The sequence below is a fragment of the Salarias fasciatus genome, chromosome 5, assembly GCF_902148845.1.
Source record: "Salarias fasciatus chromosome 5, fSalaFa1.1, whole genome shotgun sequence".
Taxonomy (NCBI): Eukaryota; Metazoa; Chordata; class Actinopteri; order Blenniiformes; family Blenniidae; genus Salarias; species Salarias fasciatus.
This window is the reverse complement of record NC_043749.1, coordinates 36,731,264-36,748,908: the sequence shown is the minus strand read 5'-3', so window position 1 is coordinate 36,748,908 and position 17,645 is coordinate 36,731,264. Positions and strand designations below refer to the sequence as shown.

The window sequence follows — 17,645 nt, the reverse complement described above, 5'->3', positions numbered from 1 at the left end:
GTTGAGAAATGGTAAATCTGCTAAATGTATTTCATCACTAACTGTCTGTTCTATGTCTAACCAAGTGTTGTCTGACTGAGTGGGGTGGGTCCATTTGTAGATATACTGAAGTTGATTTGCTAGTGAATAGTGGTGAAAATTTGGTGCATTGAGTCCGCCTAATGGTTTTGTTTTCTGAAGTGTGGTCAGTTTTATTCTTGGGGGTTTATTTTTCCAATAGAATTTATTGATGGATGAATCAACAGAGTTAAACCAGATGAGAGGTGGGTGAGTGGGGATCATTGAAAGGAGATAGTTAATTTTGGGGAGGATTGTCATCTTTATTGTTGCTATTCTGCCTAATAGTGATAGTGGTATGTTCATCCATCGTTGGAGATCATCGTTTATTGTTTTAAGTAATGGAGTGGAATTTAAAGTAATCAACTCTGACAGTCTGGGAGAAATATGGATTCCTAAGTAAGTGATGTGACTTGTGCAGAAGGGGATGGGTGTGGTGAGGGCTGCCACATCCAGACTGCTGGTGTTTAATGGTGATATGGATGATTTGTTCCAATTTATGGAGTAGTCAGAGAGAGAGGAAAAAGAGTTGATAACTTTTATTACTTCTGATAGTGACGATTACGTATATACTTACGTATATGTTAAAAGCACTTGCCCTTGGAGACCTGGTGAATGGCCATTTTTCACCATGAAAACTGAAAAGTTTATATCTCAGCTGCATATAATCCCCAAACTTCATACGCTGGACACCAAGCCCAGCCTGAAGACATCTACACTACACTCATAAGCTTTTAGAAAGTAATAGCGCTACTTGATATGCTGAATCATTTACATCTCAAAGCAGGAGCCACAGTTGGTCAGAAAAGAGGCTGGACTCAAACAAAACAGAAACAGATAGTTTTTCTCATCTTCAAGGCCACATTTCTCACTCAACCTTATCATATTATACATCAATATATCTACAGGCCGTGCGCTTCAACAAGGGTCATATTCAACTGTAACCCGAACAGATACCATTACACAGGAAATTTTATGCACTTGAGCACAGTGTAGGCCGACCACATCCATTTGAAGATAACATCCATCGGCCATGTGGAAACAGGAACTCTGCTCTACATGCTACATTCTGACAGAAACTTTACATGTATGATCATAGTAGGCCCTCATCACATCCATCTGCCAAAATACGCTGTCAGCCACAGTGTCACATTGGGTACATGCACTCAATTGTTGACCAGCAAGGATGCGAGGAGTTGTCCAATTTAGTTTAGTTTGATATGCAGTGGTTGATTGGAGCATGCTCCTTACTGTCTGTTTCTGCTCTCTGTGTTTGTGCTCAGCATGGTGGAAGGTTCCCAAGGTTTTCCTCCAGAGAAATGGAAGCCATGTTCATTGAGGAGCTGCGATCCTCTGTGAACCTTCTCATGGCCAACCTGGAGAGCATGCCGGTGTCCAAGGGAGGAGAATTCAAGCTGCAGAAGCTGAAAAGAGGCCACAACACCTCAATCATGGACATGGGCCAGGAGGATGAGAACACACTGTCCAAGTCTGATGTGGTGCTGTCCTTCACTCTGGAGGTAGGCAGACAGGTGCTGACCTGTGCTACAGTACTGCTACATATAATAATTGATACAGACAGAGGTGATGGATGATGTGAAAAAATGCTGCTGTTAGGAATTAATGATCAGTTTTCAGTTGAATACCACCCTTTTCACAACTGGATTACAACCAAGCTGTATTTAACTTTGGCCAAGATTTGGGAAGTCGTGCAAACAATCTCAATGGCGCGTTTGTCGCGCGGTTGTCTGCATGGGCACTTTCAATTTTGGTCAAATTGCAGTGGCCGCAATGATTGGCGGGAGTCCAATCGTTGCAATTTCTGATTTTTTTTAATAGCAATTCCCAGTTGCATGACCAGCCACCCACACGGTGCCTGAAGGAAAGTCAGAATTCACTATCAAACATGACTGTTGTGAGCAAATTACTCCATATCTTGTGCAAGTATTCTTTGAAACCTGCTGTGTCCATCAGTGTAGTTTTCTTCTTGGCATGCATTTCCAGTTTCTTCAAAGAAATTGACTCCACTGTTAAAGCTTAGACCAGTTTTGTGCACATGCGGAATGGCTGTTTACCTCGATGTGTGTGTTTACAGGTGGTCATAATGGAGGTGCAGGGTCTGAAGTCTTTGACTCCAAACAGGATTGTTTACTGCACCATGGAGGTGGAGGGAGGACACAAACTGCAGACAGACCAGGCGGAGGCCTCCAAACCCACGTAAGTACTGAACACATGTCGGGTATGTACAACCACCATCACCATCACTGTGCTGAACCATGGCCTGTCTTCACACTGTCTTCACCTCAAGCTGATGTTACAGAGTCTTGAAAAACTGCACTGGGTAATAAGTGTGTTAGCCATGTTTGTAGACCCCACACTCACCCCCATGTGATTTAACAATTCATATCTGCTCTGCAAAATGATAAAATTTAGATTTATACCATATAAACACTCATCTCTACTAATTTCAACTTTACAGAACTTCAACTGTCTGCTGCTGGTGACTTTAATGTGTAAGGTGTTTCTTCCTCAACCTGTCCAGTCACCTCCAGCATAAATTCACCCAACAGAGTTTTTTTTTTGTTTTGTTTTGTTTTTTTTTAAATCCTGCTAAATTTCTGCCCTCCACAAGAGTTTTGAGGTCTCTTACATGGGTCACATTTAAATTTAAAATCAGAAATATCTGACAATCTGAGTTAATTCTACTCCATGTTATGGTCAAGACACCACTGTGGGTGCATTGACTAAATCTGCACTCTCTAAAGAAAAATAAATACCATCTTAAAATGTAGATCTATATGTGAATAGTGGGAGTCATTATGTTTCCCACTCGTAATTTAACAGTGAACACATTAAAACAGCAGCCACCTGGATATAAATCTAACAGTGTTATGGTGACTGCAGGTTTGCAGTGCTGTTGGGATGTGTAATGGCAATTTTATTTAATAAAGGGCATCAAACGGTGAGTTCTTGATGGTCTCAATGTATTAAGCTGCGCAGACTCCGCTGTTAGCATCCCCGGCTTCACACTCGTCCGAGCGGACAGAGCGGCAGAATCCTGCGGGAAAGCAAGGGGTGGTGGACTTGCCACGCTGGTCAACAACAAGTGGTGCCATCCCGGTCACATCACAGTGAAAAATCAAATCTGTACCCGTGATGTAGAGCTCCTGGCGGTTGGATTGAGATCATATTATCTCCCGAGGGAGTTCCACCTGGTCGTCACCATTATTATTTACATCCCGCCGCGTGCGGACGCGACGTCAGCGTGTGACGTCATCCAGGAGGCGGTGTCCAAGATCCAGTCCTCACATCCAGAGGCGCTCATCATTATTTCAGGGGACTTCAACCATGTTGATGTGAGCCCTTATTTAGGGGCTTCACTCAATATGTGCAGTGTCCAACCAGACATAACAACACTCTGGACCTGTGTTATGTGAATGTAAGATCTGCTTACTCTGTCGTGCCTCTGCCTCCCCTCGGAAAGTCCGACCACAATATCATACAACTCAGACCAGCATACAAACCATCTGTGATGAGACTGCCAACAGTCAGGAGGTCTTTTAGGCAGTGGACCCCTGAGACAACAGGCAGGCTGAGGGACTGTTTTGAATCCACAGATTGGAATCTGCTTGTGGGTTCAGACATGGACAATGACATCGATGAGAGTCTGGTCTGTGTCACAGATTACATAAATTGCTGCACGGATGTGGTAGTGCCCCTGAAAACTGTGCGCTGCTTCCCAAACAACAAGCCATGGATCAAAAGTGGCACAAAACATCTGCTGAACTGCAAGAAGGAGGCTTTTAAGTCTGGTGATCGACAGAGAATGAGGACTGCTCAGCATGACCTGAGGAGGGCTATGAGACGGGCCAGGAGGGAGGACAAAGCAGGACTCGAGAGGAAGCTGCAGGATAAGAGCTCCCGAGAGGTCTGGAAGGGCATGAGAACCATTACTGGTTTCAAGGAGGAGGGATGTGTAGCTCCTGGTGATGTGGACATGGCAGATGAGTTTAACCGCTTTTACAACCGGTTTTACTCTGCACAAACACACACACACACTAACAGGTGTCCACCCAGCGGCTGCTCCACCTCTGCTGCTGTGACCTGCTCCTCCTCACCACCCAGCGGCTGCTCCACCTCTGCTGCTGTGACCTGCTTCTCTCCTCCACCCAGCGGCTGCTCCACCTCTGCTGACGCGCCGGCCTTCACTGTGGAGGAGGTGTGTGTGGAGCTGAGGAGGCTCCTGGATGGAAAGCTGCAGGGCCTGATGGGATATCACCACGGCTGCTGAAGGAGTGTGCGTCAGAGTTGGCTGTGCCTCTCCGAACCATCTTCAATCGGAGTCTTCACACTGGACGTGTCCCTGCGTTGTGGAAGACCTCATGCCTTGTCCCAGTGCCCAAGGTGGCAAGGCCTGCAGGGATGAAGGACTACAGACCAGTGGCCCTAACATCCGTGGTAATGAAGACTTTTGAGAGGCTGCTGCTCCGGCTGCTCAAACCTCAAGCGGAGGGGGGGCTGGACCCCCTTCAGTTCGCCTATCAGGACAGCATCTATTTGTTCGCTGGATCCACAACTACCTGACTCTGAGGTCACAATACGTCCAGCTCGGGGGGGGGGGGGTCTATCTGGGACTCTGATAAGCAACACTGGTGCACCGCAGGGGACTGTACTATCTCCCTTTCTCTTCACACTGTACACTGCTGACTTTGCTCATAGATCTGCTGAGTGTCGAGTGCAGAAGTATTCAGATGGCACTGCAGTTGTCGCATGTGTGAAGGGTAGGGTTGAAAAAGAGTACAGGGAGCTCATCGCGGGATTCACCACCTGGAGCAGGGACAATGGTCTTATTCTGAACTCCTCTAAGATGAAGGAGTTGATCATTGACTTTGGCAGGAAGCCTCTCATCAACCTGTCATCATCAGCGGAGAGAGTATTGAGGTTGTTCACACCTACAAATACTTGGGTGTGCACCTTGATCACAAACTGGACTGGTCAGAGCAGCTCGGGTTCTGGATAAGAAAGGACAGAGTAGGCTGTTTTTCCTGAGGAGACTTAAATCTTTTGATGTGTGTGGTGACATGCTGCACATTTTCTACCAGTCTGTTGTTGCAGGTGCTGTTTTCTTTGGGGTTGTCATTTGGGGTGGCAGCATGACAAACAGAGACAGCAGTCGGCTGGACAGACTGATCAGGAAGTGTGTGTCTGTGATGGGGAGGAAGGTGGACTCTGCTGGAGCAGTCCTGGAGAGGAGGATGAGGCTCTAATGCAGAGTATCTTGAGGAACCCCAAACATCCACTGCACGACACAGTCGCAGCTCAGAAGAGTGACCGGAGTAACAGGCTGCTGTCACTGTGCTGCAGAACTGAGGCTTCAAGAGGTCGTTCATCCCCTCGGCAATCAGGCTGTTTAACAGATGTGCCTGAGCCGAACTGAGTACATTATGAGCACTTTATTACTATTGATAGTAATTTTTTATTTATTTATTTCCGTGCGAATGATTTATGTGTTTGCTGCTGGACACCTGAATTTCTCCCTTGGGAGAGTAATAAAGTTTTTATTTATCTATCTATCTATCTATCTATCTATCTATCTATCTATCTAGCTTGGTATTCACAGTTTCTAATGCTTCCACGACTTTCTTCTGTGACCGCAATTCATTAAATTTCCGATCAAAAAACTCCCGCGGCTTGGTCAATAAACTCTGGTGCTTGGTTTCAATATGACGCCGGAGTTTACATGATCGCATACTGTCATTAGCTAGCACCTCTTTGCAGATAACACACTGTGGCAGCGGAGCATCATCAGGACCAATACATGAAAAACCAAACTTTATAGGGTCATATTTCCTCCGTTTTCTGCTCGCCCCAGACTCTGTGCCCTCTTTCACTTTCATTTGAGATACTAAAAATTGATCCATCTTGCCTCTTGCCAGATATTTCCACTTGTTTTCTTTTCAGGTTTATTTTCTCTCTTGCGGCGCCTCCTCTGAAGCCCTCTGGCGCCCCCCAGGGGAGGCACGCCTCTCACTTTGAAAACCACTGGGTTAGAGTGAGAAGCATTAGGATGTCTCAGCACTGTGTCAGTGTTATTCCTGCCTGCGTGCAGAAATGTGTAGGGAATCCTGGAGAGGAACAGGATCAAGGATTAGTAAAGTGGCAGACGCAGCACAAGGCATGAAAGCACAAACAATACAGCTGGCATCATGTGACCCTCGAGCTCACGCAGGGGCAGCTCTCCACCACAGGCTGTCCTGGGGTCCTGCCAGGTCCACGACGTGTCTGCGATGAAGCGGGGATGCCACTGCGGTTTGGGGCAGCAGCATCTCCATGAGCAGGAGCATCTTCACCGTTGCCTGGTGGAAGGTGGACTACCTTACACAGGAGCTGATCTCAGGGATTATTCTGCCTTGTGGCTACAAGCGACGTGAAAGAACCCCAGTCGCCAATAGGGAAACCAGTTATTCCAAAACACCGGCTCCGCTCCGGGTTCTACGCACCACTCCTCCACTAGTTAGCTGCTGCGTTCAGGTGACTGGAGCTGCTGCGGAAAACTGAAACTCGGTTGTTTACATGAAAGCAGCAGAGACAGCTGGACTCGGAGAAACTCAGGAGACACCTGAAGGAAGCGTGGACAGTTTGCATAAAGGAACGGCTCTCAGACAGCTGTGAACCGGCTCTCGTCATTCACTTAAAAGAGCCGTTCAAATGAACGGCTCGTTCATTGAACGTCACAGCACTTCTGCAGGAGCTGCGACTGGATGACACCGGTTCCAGCGCTACTTCAGGCTGACGCTGTTTCCACCAGAAGCGGTGAACAAATGAGATCGCGCACGCGCAACTGTTCTGCGCAGTCGGAGCCCTGCTGCCCTACGTCAGCATGTCCGTGAAGACCTCCACGCTGATAGGCTGTCCTGGTGTGACTTCGCTTGAAAAGTTCAATTATTTCAACTCGTGCGACAAGCGTGAAGCGGCGAAGCGGTGGGCTTCGGGCGGTGAGCAGTGGGCGGGGCCGACTGGCAGTGCAAGTGGAAACGCTCGCCGTCCGCCGCTCAAGATTGAGCGACAATCGCGTCATTACATTGACTTTGTACGAGGGGGGACCCAAAAGTTTCCGGACTGATTCTATTAATAAAAAAATACAATGAATTTCCGACTTTGGCCGCTAGATGTCGCTACAGGATAGCCTCATGCATAACTGTGCCAGGTTTGGTCTTCCCCCGTGATGCGGTCAGCTGACAGTCACTGTTTGTGTTGACAGAGTGACACCCCGCTCTTCGATTTTTCAAGATGGCGGATATCCACGGATATGCGCTCTGTCAAAACATTTTGTTTTTTATTGGGAAAACAGCGGCAGAAACACTCACCATGTTGCAGACATTCTTTAAGAAGGATTCTTAGGGTGTCTGAGTGGTTTGGGCCCTTTAAGAGTGATAGGATTACATCACGAAGACCAGGCACGCAGAGGACAACAATCCACTTCCAGAACAGAGGAAAACGTCACAAAAACTGAAGAAGACGTCCTGGTAGGTCCACGCAGGACTTTTGATGACATTGCAGATCTGATGGGAGTGTTGTAGAGATCCAGACAGATGATCCTCAGGCGGTTATTAGAAGCAGGGAGACGAAGGCACCCGGAAATGGCCTCATCATAGCAGACAGCAGACCACAGGACGCCCCGTTACGCACAGAAAAAGCACCAAATTGACCAGCCAGCCTCCCCACCGCCATATTCACCTGATCTGGCCCCAGGCGACTGCTTTTTGTTGTCAAAGATGAAACTGGAGCGGCAGCAGAAAGGTAAGACAGGCATACAGGCGGGGGGGGGGGGGAAATCGAAGTTCTATCTTTCCGGCACAGTTACGCACGGTCATGGCGACTCTTCTGAACAGTGAAAATCTCCGGTGCAGCGTTGTATTCAAGCCTAAGGAGAGTATATTGGAAGTGACAGTTTCAAATAATTGCGAAGATTAAAAAATAAAAAGTTATAACCACAGTCCGGGGACTTTTGGGTCCACCCTCGTATGTAATGTCATCGCACGAAAAATTTGCGTCGCGTCCGGTGGAAACACACAGTTACAGTGACTCACGTGAATCCAGGCAACTCTCTCTGCTGCCTTAACGGCAGTGTGAGTCACCAGCAGGACCTGGATGGACCTGTCCACCGTCTGGCCTTCCAGTGTTTCCTGCAGAAGTCCTTCACCAGGATCCAGTCACCTGGCTTCAGCCGGTGGAGAGGGCCTTCAGCCAGGAGAGGAAGGGCCTCTTTCATGGTCTGTCTGATCTGAAACAGAGTCAGCTCCACCAAGTCCATCATCAGGTGGTCACAGGGGTACTCCGGTAGCAGGCGAGCAGCATTCGCCACAGTATTCCCCTCGACCTGCCTCGTGCGCTGTGCACACCAAACACTTTACAGTGCTGGTCTGCTACCACTGAGAACTTCCTGGAGAACCAGAATGATGTGACCTGTTGGGAATGATGAGGCCTGTTGTGCCATTCCCCCTTGAGACACACTATATACACTCATATATACCGAGATGCCAACACATCAGAATGGGATAATATGTTAATCGAAGCTTTGAGCTGGGGGGGGAGACTGTTTTTCTTCCCCTGCATGTTATCAGCACAATCAGCACTCCATCCAATTCCCCACCGTCAATCCCAAAGAAGTTACTTTATTTATCCCAAACTGGGAAATTCGATATTACAGCAGCCTCAGGAAAAAGAAAAAAAAAAATGAAATATTGATATTTCACTTTACCAGAACAATCAGAACCATAACATCACAGAAGCAACGAAATGACAGATTGAGAGACGGAAAAGTGAACAAAGACTGCAGGGCCGGGATGCTTCCAGGTCATCCGGAGTCCAGGAAACCTGTCAATACGCACTTAGAGACCTATCCAGAATCAGAGACCTAATGGGAGCATTAAAATCACAATAATTGGAATAAACTGTCGACAGCAGGAACACATGCCCAGGGATGAGACAACCTGCAGTTCTGGTGTGAAATCTAGTGCATCATATGGACTCTCTGGCTCAATTAAACACCTTGATCATTTATTCACTCCATAACATGTTCAGTACCTGTAACCGCTGTCATATTCCAGGATGTGTTAATGTGGCACTTGGTTTTAGTTACTCTGGGAGGTTTAGCTGAGCTTATTAAGCTACATAATCTTTAAGTTTAACCCACAAATACTTCAGCTAAATCAGATGGAGGATATAGAGGTGGAAGTGCCATTTGTGTCAGTGGATTTTGAAATTGCTGTTTGATTGAGGGTTCTTGTAGCTAATCATAAATAAATCTACTTAAGTGATAAGTTTTCTTGGGTATATTATCATTGATACATTTTCTCCATAATGTCTACAGATAAATTTAACCAGGGGTTAATTTGTGCTGGATCCTGCCAGAACTGGATCTGGCACCTCTTGATTTTGATCTGTCTGTGTTCCAGGACCTCCGTCACAGAAAAAAAAAAAAAAAAAAAAATCACATTAACTGCATAAATGTATTTACATATTAAGTCAGAGAGCAAATGTTACTAATTTCACGTTGTTTAATACAATTAAAAGTAAAAAAAAAAAAAATAAAAGTCATTTAAAAGAGCCACAGATCTGCTGACGCACTGAATCAAACTCTCTGACAGAAAATTGTTGCATCGGGAGCGACAGAGCGGCTGTAGTAGTGGCTGGTCATGGAAGGACAATGGACAGCAGAACATCAAACCAGCTTAGTGTGTTCTCTGTGGAGATATATGCCATTTTGATGGCACTGAAGTGGGTTAGAGAGAGTAAGACAAACAGAGTAATCATCTCAGTGATTCAGTGTCTGTACTAAAAAGCATCCGGTCAGGTATGTCACACAGTAGACCAGACTTAATTCATACAGTAATGCTGGAACACAAAGGAATTAAGGGATAAGGGGTGGAAATTGTATTTGTGTGGGTTCCTTCTCATATGGGTGTTGGAGGAAATGAGAGAGCTGATAAGTTGGCCAAAGAAGCAGTGAGAAAAGCACATATTGATGCACCCATCAGACTGTCCAGGTCAGAGGGGAAGTCCATAGTATGGAGAGAAATAAACAAGAAGTGGAATCTGCTTTGGGACAAAGAAAAAAGAGGAAGACACCATTACATCATACAGAAGGAAGTGGGAAGCACGAGGATGGGAAGAGGCAGCAGGAAAGAGGAGACAGCTATTACAAGACTAAAAATTGGTCATACATACCTAAATAACACAACACATTTAATAGGGAGACATCCTACAGGACTCTGTGATGCATGCCAGGAGCCAGAAACAGTGGAGCATGTGTTAGTAAACTGCAGGAAATATTATCAGGAAAGAAGGAAAATGATGACAGGATTAAGACAAGAAGGAATGGAAGGAACGTTCAGCAGATGGCGGTAGTGCAACCGATTGGGATGCAAGCTGCCATAAAACACCAAAGAAGAAGAAGAAGAAGAAGAAGAAGAAGTGGTTGCAACTGAGATTATTCATGAAGAGAGTAAGCAAAGGGCTAATCAAACATGTCTAAAAGACAGTTAAATTTACTGTCATTTTTAAAAAGAAGGAAGGGGGACGCGATGATGACTCAAATTGAGTCTGAATAATACCAGCAAGTGACGTTGAGCCGAGACAGAGAGGAGGAGGAGAATCCGGACATGGCCGTGATGTGGGCTGTTTTGGACTGTTAAATATGTTGAGAACACTGTCTGTTATCAGGCCGTCGTGCCAGATTTTAAATGATAACTATAGAATATTTGTGTGATCCATAGTAAGCTCCATACAGCTCCTGCTGCTTTCAGGGACACTTCGTAAAAGTAGCCTGTTGATAGACGCCACCAGCGTCTCTCAGTCAGCTGTTAGCTTAGCTGTTAACCAACGGCGAACTAGCTGGCTTTGAACGATTCCTTCATGCTCCAGCATCAGTCGACGGGACGCATCTCATCTTCTGAGATGGTGGAAAAAAGATTTAAAGGTGCTGTAGGCAGGATTCGGCATCTCCGCGATTTGACCCATCTAAGATGGCGATTTGAAACCCAGCACAGCCAATCCTGTCCTGTTTTCTCTGACATCACGCCCTTACGCAAGTTAAGCCCCTCCCACAAGAACTTGCGACGAACGCCCCTCGACCAATCATGGTTAGAGCCTCATGGGCTCTTCTGATTGGTCAAAGATACCTGGAGCTGTCGAGATTCCTTTTCAGCTCAGAACAGAGACAGAGGGAAACGCTGCGCCTTCGCGGTAGAGCAGTTATGCTACACTCCTAAAGGATTATCAATGGATTCTCTAACATTTAATCCAAAGAAAACACAGAAAAATTAGCATTGACTAGCAAAATCCTGCCTACAGCACCTTTAAATGCTGAGCATCTGGGATAGAATGGGAAAAGTTGTTATTGACAGACAGTTCAGTTCTGAGAGGAAGTATCTGAGCGGCGTAGCAGCGGCTTGGAGAGAACGAGGGAAACGTTGTGCTGGTAGGGTTAGTTTCTGGGTTTAGCCTGGCTGTTTGCTGTTCTGTTGTTGTTTTATCTTCATCTTGTTATTCAAGGACCATTGTGTTGCTCTCAGAAGTGAAGGAGCTGCAGTAGACAGTCGCAAAAAAACCCAAACAAAAATTGGCCCCGATGCCAAATCAAGTTGCTGTCCCCTGCCCTATAATGTTTTCTGTATGCGTTCTGGTGTTGTGCCGAAAAATGTTTGCCCAACGGGAACACGCATCGACGTGTTTCTGTATGACTCCACTGCTCATACGCTGTGCGGACGTTTCATATGAATATTTCCAAGAGTATTTTTTTTTTTTTACAAACTACACGCACAAACCATTATATCAACAGACATCCCTCAGTTATAAGGGGCACTCACTTTTTGGCAGCTCTGGGCAGGTCACTTCTTCCCCCACAAGTGACCCATAATAGGGCCGCCTGCTCCCTCTTTTTCATTTTATCTGGATTGATTAGTCCTGCTGAGCCACTAATATTTCTCCCTTGAGATTGACAGGATACAATGAACCCATCAGCAATCAAAAGTTAGTATAACTTAAGGAAGTCTTACCTCTCTTTTTCTCTCTCTGTGTGGTGGTGTAAGCGTCAGTGTGTGTGTGTGTGTGTGTGTGTGTGTGTGTGTGTTTGTGTGTGTGTGTGTCATCATCAGCTCACTGGGCTGTGTGTGTGGTGCTGTTTCTCAGGCCTCTGCAATTGTTTTCTGTTCAGCTGTCCTTATCTCCTCAGCTGATAAAGATGCAGGTACTGAATGAGCTGTTTGACAGTTTGCTTAGGAGGGTCTGAAATAAAGGAAACTCTCTCAAAATTAGATTAATTAGCTTTTATACTCTGATCCTAGAATAGAATAGAATGCCTTTATTGTCATCGTAACCAGCACAACGAAATTGCACGTTAAGTCTCCTCGCTAAGTGCCATCAAAAACAGAGATAAAGCTGCAAGCGGCATTGGTCGGGACCGAGCCTACCCACTGGCCCTCGACTGAGACGTCCACCCACTAACATGGAGTTGTTAGCATCTCCCATCCACTAACATGTAGCTGTTAGCATCTGTCATCCATTAACATGGAGTTGTTAGCATGTCTCATCCACTAAAATGGAGCTGTTAGCATCTGTCATCCACTAACATGGACTTGTTAGCATGTCCCATCCACTAAAATGGACCTGTTAGCATCTGTCATCCACTAACATGGAGTTGTTAGCATGTCCCACCCACTAACATGGAGCCGTTAGCATGTTCCATCCACTAACATGTAGCTGTTAGCTTCTCCCATCCACTAACATGTAGCTGTTAGCATCTCCCATCCACTAACATGGAGTAGTTAGCATCTATCATCCACTAACATGGAGCTGTTAGCTTCTCCCATCTGCTTTTGACAGTCACTGAATGAAGGCACTGAGTGTCAGAGTTTGATTGACAGCTGCTGTCAGCTGTGTAACTGCACTGTATGCCCATATATGGTCATGTTAGAGTGGGAGAGAGGAGAAAATAAAAGTTTCTGTTTGGGAAACAACTGCTCCTTGTTCCATTCCTGTTTGGCAAATCTAAACAAAAAATATCACGTTTGATAGGAAAATTCGTTGTCTTTCAGTTGGTGAGGCTTTCAGAGCAGTCAGACTTTTAGTTTGGACCGTAGAGGCCTCAGTTTGTGAGAAGCGCGAGATTTTTTCCCCATCCGCCGAGAGGAAAAAATGCAGAACGCACACCTTTTCTTGTGAAAACTGCTATATATCAAGATATTTTCCCCACTTATGTTACATCATCTTGTTCGGGAGAACCTGGTGAGGCGTGTGCTCGGTTTGTTGATAGGAGTCATGGTTTATCCACACTTGACACTTGTTCAAGGTGCTGAAAAAGGGCAAGTTTTTCAATTTTTTTCCCATTTTCACGGATGAGGGCTGGAGCAAGGCAGGATTTCAGACTTCCAAATTTGAGGGCTCATAAAATCCACACCGTCTGACTTTTGACAAAGTTTTGAACAACTTTTGTAGAGAAATTTGCCCACTATCACGTCGTGTGACTCTGATGTCTGTACGACAAACGGTCTCGGAGGAGATAATTTTTTTCGTGAGGAGTGATTTTGAGCAAAGGGAAATGGTGGACTTCCTGTTGGATTTAGGTCAGGGGTGTCAGCACGTGTACATCTCGATGAGACGAACGCGTGAATATTGGTTTGATCTCTCTGCGACATTCCTGCGGGCCATGGCGACAATTTTACTGTTTCTAGGTGGTGCTAGAGAGCAGATGGGGTTAATTTTTCCATTTTATCAAATGTTTCACCAGTCTGGATGTGCATGCCAAATTTGGTGAGTTTTCGTCAATGTTTATGGGTGCAAATTTGCGTTTGAATATGTGGTCAGTATAATAAGAATAACGACGACGAGAAACGGACAAAGAACAATAGAGACCTTGCCCTCCGCAGGCCACCATGCCCTCTGGGCTCGGTCCCTAATAAAGTATTTACATCACTCAGACAGCGACCAACTCAACATTGCAAGGATTTCCATAGACGGTACAGCAGCATCAGGACGTATTTAGCGTAATGATGGCTCTTGCATAGAAGCTGTTTTTTAGGGACCTCAGACCTGAGGCCACCTTGCCTGAGGGCAAGGCCTCTATTGTTCTTTGTCCGTTTCTTCTTTTACTGCCCGGACATCGACGCCAAATTTGACCCCCTAAACATGCACGAAAACTCACCAAGTTTGGCAGGCACGTCCAAATTGGCGAAAAATTTTATAAAATGGAAAAATTAACCCCATCTGCTCTCTAGCGCCACCTAGAAACAGTAAAAACTCCACTGTGGCCCACAGGAATGTCGTAGAGAGACCAGATCTGCGCTGATGCCTTCGTCTCGTCAAGATCTGAAACTTTCGCTTGTTGTAGAGATGTCAAAGTGATGTGAAATAATAGAGGACAAGTTTCTCTTCAGATATTGTTAAAAGCTTTTTCAAAAGTCTCACGGTGTGGATGCTGTTAACCCTTAAAAAGTGAAGTCTGAAAACCCACTTGAAGCACTACAATGGACATTGCGTCCCGCACGAATGTCGTAGAGAGATCAAATCAATGTGGACGTGTTCGTCTCATTGAGATCTAAAATTCACCAATTGACATGCTTGTCCTAAATCCAACAGGAAGTCCACGATTTCCCTTTCAAAATAAAAGTCAGAGTAACGCGGCCTGATAGAGAAGAAGTTTCTCTACAAACGATGTGCACAGCTATTTCAAAAGTCACACGGTGTGGATTTTATCAGCCCTTCAAAATAAAAGTCACATTTTTGAAAAAATGGTCGCTACGGCCTGTAGGAATGTCGTAGAGATCAAACCAATTGTTCATGCGTTTGTCTCATTGAGATCTAAAAGTCTCTCATTAACAATGACCTAAATCCAACAGAAAGGCTGGTATTTCCATTTTAAAGTAAAAATCACTCCTCATTTAAACACTATACCACCCAAGACCATTTGTCGTAGAGACGTCAGAATAATGCGGCCTGATAGAGGAGAAGTTTCTCTACAGAAGTTCTTTCAAAGTTTGTCAAAAGTCACACGGTGTGGATTTTATCAACCCTTAAAAATAAGTCACATTTTGTAAAAAATGGTCGCTACAGCCCGTAGGAACGTCATAGAGAGATCAAACAATTGCTCACGTGTTCATCTCGAGATCTAAAAATCACCCATTGACACCTCTGACCTAAATCGAACAGGAAGTCCGCAACTGACCATATACGGGCATGCAGTGCAGTCATTGAGCTGACAGCAGCTGTCATTAAAGGGGACATATGATGCCATTTTTCAGTCACATCATATATGTCTCTGAAGGCCAAAAACATAGTATTTCAGTTTGTTTGCCCCAAATTCCTTCTTTCGGAGTTTCAGTGGTGTAAAAAGTCACTCTGAGGAGCCCTCCTCAGAACAGGCTGTTTCTGAGCCTGCTTTCCGGGATGCACTTGTATGCATCTTTCCACGCCCACTGTCACACACACACACACACACACGGTGGGGGAACGGGGGTGGGGGGGTGGGGGGGTGGGGGGGGGGGGGGGGGGGTTGAGTCCGCTTAATTAAGAATCAGCGCACTCGGGCGAGGGGGTGGTTAGTACGCTTATTTCAGGATAAGCAGAACAAACTCACACTCGAGCGTTTCAGTTTCATTACCACAAAATGTGGTGCAGCAACACAGGGAAGAAACGGTTGTCACATTTGAACATCATAATGAAGCTTCTGCTACACATACTACTGTAAGAAACTCTTCACAAAGTGAGAAAAAGCACAATATGTCCCCTTTGAGGTAAAATCATGATGAAAATGGATGTTTACGGAGTAGCAAGGTTCCTGACCTGGACTTCGGTCGCCAAGTTATGAGGACGGCCTCAGTCGTGGACCGGCGGGGGGGCTTGGTCCCACCCAATGCCCCTTGCAGCTTTAATTAGTCTCTTTGTTCTGGTTTTTAATGTTTGAAAGTTTCTGCCTGAGGGCAGCAGTTCAAAAAGTGCGTGTCCAGGGTGGGTTTTGTCCTTGATTATGTTTTGTGCTCTGCTGAGGCAGTGAGAACTGCAGAGTTCCTCCAGAGATGGAAGGGGGCAGCCGGTGATCTTCTCAGCTGTGCTAATGATCCTTTGAAGTGCCGTCCTGTTTGCTGCTGTGCAGCTGAAGAACCAGACAGAGCCAGGACGTGAGGATGCTCTGTATGGAGCACCTGTAAGAAGACACCAGCAGTTCCTGTCTGAGGGAAGTTGTTTCTTAGAGTCCTTAAGAAATAGAGTCTCTGCTGCCTTTCTGATGATGGCTGTGGTGTTGGCACTCCAGGTCAGGTCCTCTCGCATGTGCAGCTGGAGACCCTCTCCACGCGATCTCCACCGATGAAGAGGGGAGATAGATCCGTTTCTTCTTCCTCCTGAAGTCCACGATCATCTCCTGTGTCTTCTTGGTGTTCAGGATCAGGTTGTTCTCTGAACGCCACGCAGACAGCCTCTCCACCTGGTCCCGGTACAGACTCCTCCCCCTCTCCACCTGGTCCCGGTACAGACTCCTCCCCCTCTCCACCTGGTCCCGGTACAGACTCCTCCCCTCCAGAGACGAGCCCCACCACGGTGGTGTCGTCAGCAGACTTCATGATGCTGCTGCTGGGATGTGTGGATGTGCAGTCGTGAGTGTAGAGAGTGTAGAGCAGGGGGCTCAGCACACAGCCCTGAGGAGCGCCAGTGCTGAGGCTGATGGCTGAAGAGACATGGGAGCCGACTCTCACCCTCTGAGACCCGTCAGGAAGTCTTTGATCTACCAGCAGACAGAGTCCGATAGTCCCAGTTGGTTCAGCTCCGACACCAGTCTGTTCAGTAACATTGTGTTAAATGCGGAGCTGAAGTCCACAAAGAGCAGGCGAACATCGATCCCTCATGCTCCAGGTGGACAGAGCAGTGTGAAGGACTGTTTTTACAGTGTCCTGTGTGGACCTGTTCGCCCTGGACGCCAACCGAACAGGGTCTGAGCCGGGATGAAGGATGGATGATGTGGGACCGGACCAGTTTCGCAAAGCATTTAGTGATGATGGATGTTGATGCTACTGGGCGGTAGTCATTTAGACTGCTGATGATTCCTGTCTTGGGGAGGGGGGCAATGATGGAGGACTTCAGGCTGGGGGGGGACAGTGACCTGACTCAGGGACTGGTTAAAGATCTTGGTGAAGATCTCTGCCAACTGAGCTCACAGCACTGAAGCACCTGTCCGGAGACGCCGTCAGGGCCTGCAGCTTTCCTTGGATTCATCGTGGCCAGTATGCTTCTCACCTGGTGTTCCTCCACCGTAAAAGCACTGCTGCTATCTCTTGGAGGGTCTGATGAGACCATCTACTTTCCTGCTACCTCAAAACCAGCAAAGAAATTATTCAGGTCCTCTGCTAATGAGATGTCGCCATTATCCACCGACAGGCTGCTGGGTCTGTAGTTGGTAATATGCTGGACCCCTGCCAGACCTGTCTGGAGTTCATGAAGCAGTCCTCAATCCTCCACTTGTAGCTGCCTTAGCCCCTCTGATTCCCCACCTCAGGTTAGCTCTGGCTGCACTGTAGAGCTCTCTGTCCCCAGACCTG

General features: G+C 46.5%; 1 protein-coding gene across 1 annotated transcript in view; it reads left to right on the top strand.

The window, feature by feature from the left end:
- Positions 1 to 17,645, top strand: part of LOC115388277 (calcium-dependent secretion activator 1-like) — a 374,835-nt gene that overhangs the window by 112,104 nt on the left and 245,086 nt on the right. Inside the window, 2 exon segments of the mRNA XM_030091341.1 lie at positions 1,341 to 1,577; positions 2,153 to 2,274. Coding sequence (XP_029947201.1) covers positions 1,341 to 1,577; positions 2,153 to 2,274 — 359 coding nt within the window.